The 11,103-nt window shown below is 47.0% G+C and overlaps 2 protein-coding genes across 2 annotated transcripts in view; both read left to right on the top strand.

Moving 5' to 3' along the window:
* LOC115271312 (zinc finger protein 568-like) overlaps positions 1-5,200 on the top strand; it is a 5,881-nt gene extending 681 nt beyond the window's left edge. Inside the window, exon 2 of the mRNA XM_029912961.1 lies at positions 3,739-5,200. Within this exon, the coding sequence (XP_029768821.1) occupies positions 3,739-4,743 (1,005 nt within the window). The 3' untranslated portion in view covers positions 4,744-5,200. The remainder of the gene's footprint in view (positions 1-3,738) is intronic.
* A 529-nt stretch (positions 5,201-5,729) lies between these two features.
* Positions 5,730-11,103, top strand: part of ZNF865 (zinc finger protein 865) — a 12,494-nt gene continuing 7,120 nt past the window's right edge. Inside the window, exon 1 of the mRNA XM_029912965.1 lies at positions 5,730-5,744. Within this exon, the coding sequence (XP_029768825.1) occupies positions 5,730-5,744 (15 nt within the window). The remainder of the gene's footprint in view (positions 5,745-11,103) is intronic.

The following is an 11,103-nucleotide window of genomic DNA, read 5'->3' as shown; positions in this document are numbered from 1 at the left end:
GCACAGACAGACACAGGACACACAGACAGACACACACTGGGATGCACAGACACAGGGACATACAGACGGACACAGGACACACAGAGACACAGGACACACACAGGGATGCACAAACAGACAGACACAAGGATGCACAGATGGACACAGGGATGCACAGACAGACATAGGAACACATAGACAGACAGACACACACAGATGCACAGACAGAGGACACACAGACAGACATAGGCAGGCAGATAGACACAGGGATGCACACACAGACAGACACAGGACACACGGAGACAGACACCAAGATGCACAGACAGGGACGCACAGACAGGCAGACAGACACAGGGACACATAGACAGAGGACAGACAGACACACCCATGCCCATTCCATCTCCGCCCCCTCCCCGTTTGGAAGGCGGGCAAGGCCCTGGCTCTCATGCCCTACACCCGCCGCTCTCCCTCCGTCTGATACAGCTGTCTCAGAAGCTGCCCGCATCCAGCCCTGCTGCCACGGGAGAGGCGCCCCTCCTGGGCCCTGGCAGGGCGGCACAGTATGTCAGGAGGTGCAAGGCGCTGCACATTCCTGATCACCTTCCTAGGTGCAGGCAGTGGACACTGGCTAGGGACAGGGGGCATATCTGTGCCCTGGAGGGACAGGTGCCCAGAGGGAGCAGTCCAGGGAATGGAGAGAGCTGGGGAGGGCAGGTGTGGGGGGCACTGTTATGGAGAGGGGAGAAGAGGGAATTGGTGGGGGGCCAGAGGGGGAAAGGAGGGATGAGAAGGAAGGTGGATTGGAGGACAGGAGCAGGAAGCTGCTGGGAATGGGACTCAGGACTCCTGGGTTCTATCCCCTGCTCTGGGCGGGGAGTGGGGTCTGCTGGTTACAGCAGGGGGGCTGGGAGCCAGGACTCCTGGGTTCTTTCTCCAGCTTTGCAAGGGGAGTGGCATCTAGTGGTTGCTAAAGATAATAATGCCAATTTAATAGCCTTAGACTTCTGCAAGTTATTTGACTTGGTACCGCACAACATTTTGATTAAGAAACTAGAACGATACCAAATGAACGTGGCCCACAATAAATGGCTTAAAAAAACCCCTGGCCAACTGAGAGGGCTCAAAATGTAACTTTTAGCAGGGAATCATCACGTGTTTCTAGTGGGGTCCCTACGTGATTTCTAGTGGGGTCCCTACGGTTCTTGGCCCTACGTGATTTAATGTTTTTATCAATGGCCTGGCAGAAAACATAAAATCACCGCTCAGGTTTGCAGATGACACAAAGACTGGGGGCCTGGGAAATAACGCAGAGGCCAGGTCACTGACTCAGAGCAATCTGGTCTCTTGGAAAACTGGGTGCAAGCAAACGATGCGTTTTAATTAGGGCTGGCAATTCATCGCAGTTAACTCACGCAATTAACTCAAAAAAATTAATCGTGTTCAATCACAGTTTTAATTGCACTGTTAAACAATAGAATATCAATTGAAATGTATTATGAATATTTTTGGATGTTTTTCTACGTTTTCAAACATCGATTTCAACTCCGAATACAAAGTGCACAGTGCTCGCTTCATATTTTTATTTTTGATTACAAATATTTGCACTGTAAAAATGATAAAAGAAATAGTATTTTTCGGTTCGCCTCAGACAAGTCCTGTAGTGCAATCTTCTCACCAGAAAGTGCAATTTACAAATGTAGATTTTTTTGGTTATGTAACTGCACGCAAAACCAAAATGATGTAAAACTTTAGAGCCTACAAGTCCACTCAGTCCTACTTCTTGTTCAGCCAATCGCTCAGACAGACAAGTTTGTTTACATTTACGGGAGATAATGCTGCCCGCTTCTTATTTACAATGTCACCTGAAAGTCAGAACAGGCATTCGCATGGCACTTTTGTAGCCGGCGGTACAAGATATTTATGTGCCAGATATGGTAAACGTTCGTATGCCCGTTCATGCTTCAGCCACCATTCCAGAGGACATGCTTCCATGCTGATGATGCTGTTAAAAAATAATGTATTAATTAAATTTGTGGCTGCACTCCTTGGGGGAGAATTGTATGTCCCCTGCTCCGTTTTACCTGCATTCTGCCATATATTTCATGTTATAGCAGTCTCGGATGACGACCCAGCACATGCTGTCCATTTTAAGGACACTTTCATTGCAGATTTGACAAAACGCAAAGAAGGTACCAATGTGAGATTTCAAAAGATAGCTACAGCACTCGACCCAAGGTTTAAGAATCTGAAGTGCCATCCAAAATCTGAGAGGGATGAGGTGTGGAGAATGCTTTCAGAAGGCTTAAAAGAGCAACACTCCGATGTGGAAACTACAGAACCCGAACCACCAAAAAAGAAAATCAACCTTCTGCTGGTGGCATCTGACTCAGATGGTGAAAATGAACATGCGTCGGTCCACACTGCTTTGGATCGTTCTCGAGCAGAACCCGTCATCAGCATGGCCTCATGTCCTCTGGAATGGTGGTTGAAGCATGAAGGGACATATGAATCTTTAGCGCATTTGGTACGTAAATATCTTGTGACGCCGGCTACAACAGTGCCATGTGAACGCCTGTTCTCACTTTCTGGTGCAATGTAAGCAGGCAGCATTATCTCCTGCAAATGTAAAGAAACTTGTTTGTCTGAGCAATTGACTGAACAAGAAGTAGGACTGAGTGGACTTGTAGGCGCTAAAGTTTTACATCATTTTGGTTTTGCGTGCAGTTACGTAACAAAAAAATCTACATTTGTAAATTGCACTTTCTGGTGAGAAGATTGCACTACAGGACTTGTCTGAGGCGAACCGAAAAATACTATTTCTTTTATCATTTTTACAGTGCAAATATTTGTAATAAAAAATAATAATATAAAGTGAGCACTGTACACTTTGTATTCTGTGTTGTAATTGAAATCAGCATATTTGAAAAAGTAGAAAAACACCGACAAATATTTATAACACATTTCAATTGGTATTCTATTATTGTTTAATGGTGCGATTAAAACTGCAAATAATGTTTTTAATCGTTTGACAGCCCTAGTTTTAATACGGCTAAATGCCAGTGTATCCAGCTAGGAACAGAGATGTCGGCCGTGCGTGCGGGCTGGGGGACTCTCACCTGGGGAGCAGCGACTCTGACAAAGATTTGGGGGGGGCGTGGTGGATAATCAGCAGAACAGGAGTCCGGTGCCACGCTGTGGCCAAAAGACCTAATACAATCATGGGAAACGGGAATCTCGAGTAGGCGCAGAAAGGTTATTTTACCCCTGGATCTGGCTCTGCGGCGACCGCTGCTGGGATCCCGTGTCCAGTTCTGGTGCCCACCATTCAGGAAGGATGGTGATGAATCGGAGAGGGGTCAGAGCAGAGCCGGGAGAACGGCTAAAGGGTGAGAAAACCCGCCTGAGAGGGAGAGACTCCAGGAGCTCGATCTAGTTAGCTTCACAGAGAGAAGGTTCAGGGGTGACTTGTTCCCCAGCTATCAGTACCTCCCTGGGGAACAAATATATACTAACTGGCTCTTCAGTCTAGCAGAGGAAGATCTAACACCATCCAATGGCTGGAAGCTAACGCTAGACAAATTCCGACTGGAAACGAGGCATCCCTTTTTAATGGTGGGAGTAATTAACCACTGGTAGATTCTCCATCACTGACAGTGTCGGGGGCGGGGAGTAGATGACAGAACGATCCCGCCCTGGCTCCAGGGTAGATGGGACCCTCTGGGGCGTCTCCAGCTCTCAACCTGTCCCCTTGCCCCGCAGCGATGGCCAGGTAGGCGAACGGAGTGCCGACACAGCCGCCGGATGGAGCCAGCTCAGCGGAGGGAGTGGGACGGCGCGCAGGGGGGCAGCCCGCCCTCGAAGACGGCAGAGGGAGGCGAGGGCCACCCTGGCAGCCACGCCTGGCAGGACCTGGAGGTGACGGGGATCTGGCCAGCCAGTGCCCGCTACACCCAGCCCACGCCCAAGTGGGGCGAGGCTGCAGCCCGGGGCAGGCGGCCGGAGTGCCCGGGGGTGTCGCTGGCCCAGCCGGAGCCCCCCAAGCCAGGCCCAAGGGCGACGTGGGGTCCCAAGCTGCACTCGGCCCTGACAGGGTGGCCCCGGGCTGGGGACCCCCCACGAGCCCCGCCCCCGAAGCCACGGGGCCCCTACCGCAGCCGGCTGGCCGGCCCCGGCTGGCTCCTCCCCCCGGAGGCAGCAGGAGCGGGCGTCCCACCATCGCCCCATGAGGGCCAACCAGAGGACAACCTGCTGCTGATCGACGCCCAGGGCGTGCCCTACACGGTGTCCCGGCGGGACTTGGAGGCGGGGCCGGCCCCGGCCCCCCGGCGGGCGCACTGCTGCCCCGTGTGCCGGCGGGCCTTCCTGTACCTCTCGGACCTGGAGCGGCACCGCATCAGCCACTCGGAGCACAAGCCCCACCTGTGCCGGGCCTGCGGCAAGGCCTTCAAGCGGGCCTCCCACCTCCAGCGGCACCGGCACATCCACACCGGCGAGCGCCCCTTCCGCTGCGCCGTCTGCCAGAAGGGCTTCCGGGAGTCGGGCGAGCTGCTGCGACACCAGCGGGTGCACACGGGCGAGAAGCCCTACCAGTGCCCACTCTGCCGCCTGCGCTTCACCGAGCGCAACACCCTCCGGCGGCACGCCAAGCGCAAACACGCCCGCGAGGCCTGCTACCAGGGCGCCGGGCCGGGCGCCTGGGCTGACGGGGGTGAGGGCCGGCCTGGGTGGGCAGGGGAGGGCAGCCAGGAGGTGGGGACCCCCTGAGAGCACCGGCGGCCCGGGGGGATGGAGTGAGGCTGGGAGTCAGGCCCCCTCAACTGCACTGGGCTCCCTGGGGATGGGGGGCATCGGGGATGGAATGAAGTTAGGGGTCCCTGGGAGATGGGGTCACTGGGGATGGAGCAAGGCTGAGGTTCAGCCCCGCCCCAGCTGCACTGGGATCCCAGGAAGAGGGGGGCAGGGACCCCTGGATCTTGCCAGGTCCCGGAGGGATGGAGTGAGGCTGGGGGTCAGGGCTGCTGCCCCTAGCGACTGCCCTATGTGATGCCACAACCCCTGGGGATTCAGTGGGCGGGGGAAGGAGCCACCCCCCCACCAGGCACTATCCCTCCAGGGATGTGGGGAGGAGGGAACAACTGTGTCGGGGGGGGGGCACATGAAGGGAATGACTGTGTCTGGGGGGGCGCATATTGTCATACTAAGGGGCTGTCCCAGGCGCTCACCCAGCGGACTCAATAAAGATGTTGGCTCTGTATGGCCGTCTGCGAACTCCTTTGGGGGGCGGAGGGAGCAGGGGGTGCCCATTTGGGGGGGTGGGCCGGATACCAGTGTAGATGGGCCTGTGGGTCTGATCCGGGGTGCAGAGAGGGGGCAGGATACTAGGGTAGATGGGCCTGTGGGTCTGATCCAGGGGACAGGATACCAGGGTAGATGGGTCCATGGGTCTGATCAGAGGGGTGGGGAGGGGTAATAAGAGAAGGCAGGAGAATGATGGTTCATTTTTGGGGAGGGGAATATGTGGTAGGGGGAGGGGCACTGTGTTGTTGGGGATGGGGGGGTGACTCGTCCAGCTGTGGTGCCGCTTCTGGAAATGCACCGAGGGATCAAGCTCCGGGGAACACAAAGCTGACCCTGAAACCAGCCCCCAGTTAGCCCCATTGTGCAATCGGGGGACACTGACAGCCCCCAGGAATGACTGGAAGAGACCCACGCCCCAGGGTCGGGCTGAGATCTCACCCAACTCACCGCACATGGTAGATCCCATGGCAAGGACCCACCCCACGGCAAGGCTGAGACCCCCCACCCCAACTCATTACACATGGTACATCCCAGGGAGAGACACAAGAAGCAAGGGAATTCCCAGACAAAAAACTTTGTGAAGTTGGATTTATGGGCATAAACCATTTAATTAATTAAATTAATTAATTAATTAAGGAGATTCCCAGACCAAAAAATACTTCTTTAAGATAGAATTGAGGTTCCAACAAAAGAAAATCCCTTTTAAAACAATGGTTACATCAAAAATAAAATATTTTATATGTACAGGACAATAAAATTAAACTAAAAATTAAAGTAAGATTTAAAATGTTAATATTTTTAAACTAAATTAAACTAGCCACAACGAAACATTACAATGAAATATGATTGAAAGTTTAACCTTTTAATAACTATAAAGTAAATTAAAATAGAATAAAATAAAACCATTAATGTTAAAATAAAATCAGATTTACATTTTTAATAAATTTTAAAGTAAATGATCTAAATTAAAAATTAAAATCAGATTTACATTTTTAATAATCTTAAAAGAAAATGAAAATGAAAAATGGAAATCAAATAAGATGTAAAATTGTAATTTTTAAATTAAAATTAAAAAATTAAAAATAAAATACAATTTAAAATTGTAACCATTTTAAATGTAACATAAAAGTGAAAATAAAAAATTGAAAATTTAAAATGTTAACATTTTAAAAGTAAAATAGAATAATATGATTTAAAATATTAATCATTTTAAAGTGAATGCAATCAAATTAAAAATATAATTTAAATTGAATATTTTTAATTTAAAAATTTAGATTTTGTTCCCTTTTTTAACGACAAGGTAGTAGAAGCTGGTAGGTCAGAACCCAGAAATATTAGAATTATTAAACAGAAAGGAAAAGAGAAATAAAGATCTAAAATCCAACCCACAACCCCCATGCTGACCCCTTCAGCTTCATGTCTTACAGGGGACTCTCTTCAGAGCAATCCGACCTAGTGGGTAGAGCACTGCACAGGGCTGCAGCAAACCTGTGTTCTGTTGTGCCTCAGTTTCTCCCTTTGCCAAAGTCTCTCTTTTGTGAAGCGCTTTGCAATCTACTGGTACTATACAATAATTATTATTATCTCCTGCTCGTTGCCACTTTATGTTGCTCCATTGAGTCTCCAAAATGTTCAGATAAATTCTTTTCTGTGTAAAAATTACAATTTTTGCAAATGGAAAAATTGTTGACAAAAAAAAAATCTCTTCAAGGTGGGGTTATTTATTTATTTATTCGTTCTTATTGCCAGTTCAGATCGGCCAGTGTGGTCCCAGGGAAGCGTTAGTCCAAAATGTAAAGATCATTTTCTAAAAAAAGTAAAATAAACATAAATTTTTTATTTTCCAAAATTACAATTTTTGGTAAAGAAACAATTAAAAAAAAAATGAGTTCATGGTGGTTATATTTTCTTCTCTTGGCAGTTTGAAGTTGGTCAGTGTAATGTCTCTGTGGCATATGTTCCACATTTATAATAAAATCATTTGCTTTAGAAAACCCCATTTTGAAAAATTACAATTTTTTGCACCTCCAAAATTTTTTATTTAAAAAAAAATCAACTCAAGGCTTTTTGTTTATTGGTTTTTGTTGTTTCCTCATTGCCATGTTGGATTGGTCAGTTTTGTCACATGGTAGCCCATTTTCCCTTCCAAAAAAAATCGGTCCAAAATTTTTTAATAGCTAATTTTCCAATTTGCAAAATTTACATTTTTGGCAATCACAGGAGTTTTGATTTAAAAGAAATCTCTTCAAAGTTTTTACTGGTTTTTCTTTCATTCTCCGCTTTGGGTTGCTCAGTTTGGGCACACGGCACTTAACTCCTTGGATGGCATTTGAATTTGTCCAACATTTAAAAAAAATCATTTTCTAAAGGTAGATCTCATTTTAAAAAAATACAGATGTATGTTTGCTTTTTAAAAGAAAATCAGTAGAAAATGGAGGGGTGTGTGTGTGTGAATAGATCCAGCTCGAAAACCAAAGCAACAAAACCTTCTTGTACATTTTTCCCAATTTTTTTTTAAACATTTAATTTTCTACAGGCTCTGGTAATGGAGTCTGCACTTCATGCTTTTCTGTTAAATCTGGGAGGAGAGTCTTTTTGACATAAGAAAAGTTTAAAATAATTTTTGTGGGCTATGTTAGATAGATAGATAGATTAGATGGATGGGGTGGATGGGGATAGATAGATGGGGTTGATGGGGATAGGGTGACCAGACAGCAAGTGTGAAAAATCGAGACGGGGTGGGGGGTAATAGAAGCCTATATAAGAAAAAACCCCAAAATTGGGACTGTCCCTATAAAATCGGGACATCTGGTCACCCTCGATGGGGATAGAGAGATTAGCTAGATAGATGGGGTGGATGGGGATAGATAGATAGATAGATAGATAGAGGGGGTGGATGGGGATAGATAGATAGATGGATGGGGATAGATAGATAGATAGATAGATAGGGTGGATGGGGATAGATAGATAGATTAGATAGAGGGGAGGATGTAGCTAGATAGATAGCTAGAGGGTGTGGATGGGGATAGATAGATAGATAGATAGATTAGATAGGGGGATGTATGGGGATGCATAGATGGATAGATAAGAACATAAGAACAGCCGCACTGGGTCACACCAATGGTCCATCTAGCCCAATATCCAGTCGTCTGACAGTGGCTGGGGCAGGGGCTTCAGAGGGAATGAAAAGAACAGGACAATTAACAAGTGATCCATCCCCCATTGTTCAGTCCCAGCATCTGGCAGTTAGATGTTTAGGGACACCCAGAGCATGGGGTTGTGTCCCTAACCAGCTTGGCTAATAGTCACTGATGGCTAATAGTCCTGTCCTCCAGGAACTTATCTTGTTCTTTTTGGAACCCAGTTATACTTTTGGCCTCACAACATCCCTTGGAAATGAGTTCCACAGATTGACGGGGTGTTGGGTAAAGAAATACTTCCTGTTACTTGTTTTAAACCTACTGCTTATTACTTTTATAGGGTGACCCCTGGTTCCTGTGTTATGTGAAGGAGTAAATAACACTTCCTTATTCACTTTTTCCACACCAGTCATGATTTTATAGACCTCCATCATATCTCCCCTTAGTTGTCTCTTTTCCAAGCTGAAAAGTCCCAGTTTTATTAATCTGTCCTCATACTAAAGCTTTCCCAGCCCCCTGATCATTTTTGTTGCCCTTCTCTGCAGCTTTTCCAATTCGAATGTACCTTTTGTGAGCTGGGGTGACCAGAATTGCACGCAGTATTCAAGATGTGGGCGTACCGAGGATTTATATAGTGGCATTAGGATATTTTCTGTCTTATTATCTATCCCTTTCTTAATGGTTCCTAACACTCGCTTAGCTTTTTTGACTGCCGCTGCACACTGAGTGGATGTTTTCAGAGAACTATCGACAGTGACTCCAAGATCTCTTTCAAGGGTGGTAACAGCTAATTTAGACCCCATCATTTTGTCTGTAGAGTTGGGATTATGTTTTCCAATCTGCATTACTTTGCATTTATCAACATTGAATTTCATCTGCCATTTTGTTGCCCAGTTCACCCAGTTTGGTGAGATCCCTTTGTAGCTCTTCGCAGTCTGCTTTGGACTTAACTGTCATGAGTAGTTTTGTATCAGCTGCAAATTTTGCCACGTCACTATTTACCAGATCATTTATGAATATGTTGAACAGGACTGGGCCCAGTACAGACCCCTGGGGGACACCACTATTTACCTCTCCACTCTGAAAACTGACCATTTATACCAGTGGTCCCCAACCTTTTTTGTCTGGCGGGTGCCAGACGACGAGCCACGGAGGACCGTGGCGGCGGATGAGCATCCGCCAAAATGCCGCCGACAAGTGGCAACGTCAATAGGCGGCGCCGCTGAAATGCCGCCGACAAGCAGCGTCACCCAGAGGCGTCGCTGCCAAAATGCCACTGAAAATCGGTGGCATTTCAGCGGCGACGCCTCTGGATGACGCTGCTTCTCGGCTGCATTTCGGCGGATGCTCGTCCGCCGGCCACTACGCAGGCGCACTTAGACGCCCTGGCGGGTGCCATGGCACCCACAGGCACCGCGCTGGGGACCCCTGATTTATACCTACCCTTTGTTTTCTGTCTTTTAACCAGTTAGTAATCCATGAGAGGACCTTCCCTCTTATCCCATGACTGCTTAGTTTGCTGAAGAGTCTTTGGTGAGGGACCTTGTTAAAAGCTTTGAAAGTCCAACTACACTATATCCACTGGATCCCCCTTGTCCACATGCTTGTTGACCCCCTCAAAGAATTCTAGTAGATTGGTGAGGCGTGATTTCCCTTTACAAAAGCTGTGTTTACTGTTCCCCAACAAATCATGTTCATCTATGTGTCTTCACAATTCTGTTACATAACATAAGAACATAAGAACAGCCGTACCGGGTCAGACCAAAGGTCCATCTAGCCCAGTATCTTGTCTACCAACATTGGCCAATGCCAGGTGCCCCAGAGGGAGTGGACCAACAGGTAATGATCAAGTGATCTCTCTCCTGCCATCCATCTCCACCCTCTGACAAACAGAGGCTAGGGACACCATTCCTTACCCATCCTGGCTAATAGCCATTCATGGACTTAACCACCATGAATTTATCCAGTTCTCTTTTAAACGCTGTTATAGTCCTAGCCTTCACAACCTCCTCAGGGAAGGAGTTCCACAAGTTGACTGTGTGCTGCGTGAAGAAGAACTTCCTTGTATTTGTTTTAAACCTGCTGCCCATTAATTTCATTTGATGACCCCTAATTCTTGTATTATGGGAATAAGTAAATAACTTTTCCTTATCCACTTTCTCCACATCACTCATGATTTTATAGACCTCTATCATATCCCCCCTTAGTCTCCTCTTTTCCAAGCTGAAGAGTCCTAGCCTCTTTAATCTCTCCTCATATGGGACCCGTTCCAAACCCTTAATCATTTTAGTTGCCCTTTTCTGAACCTTTTCTAGTGCCAGTATATCTTTTTTGAGATGAGGAGACCACATCTGTACGCAGTATTCGAGATGAGGACGTACCATCGATTTATATAAGAGCAATAATATATTCTCAGTCTTATTCTCTATCCCCTTTTTAATGATCCCTAACATCCTGTTTGCTTTTTTGACCGCCTCTGCACACTGCGCGGACATCTTCAGAGAACTATCCACGATGACTCCAAGATCTTTTTCCTGACTTGTTGTAGCTAAATTAGCCCCCATCATATTGTATGTATAGTTGAGGTTATTTTTTCCAACGTGCATTACTTTACATTTATCCACATTACATTTCATTTGCCATTTTGTTCTTTATTGTAGTTTCAGCTAATTTGCCTGGCACTGAA

This window comes from Terrapene carolina, unplaced genomic scaffold, assembly GCF_002925995.2.
Source record: "Terrapene carolina triunguis isolate 2854851 unplaced genomic scaffold, T_m_triunguis-2.0 Scaffold401, whole genome shotgun sequence".
NCBI classification, from domain to species: Eukaryota; Metazoa; Chordata; order Testudines; family Emydidae; genus Terrapene; species Terrapene triunguis.
This window is presented reverse-complemented; position numbering and strand designations above follow the sequence as displayed.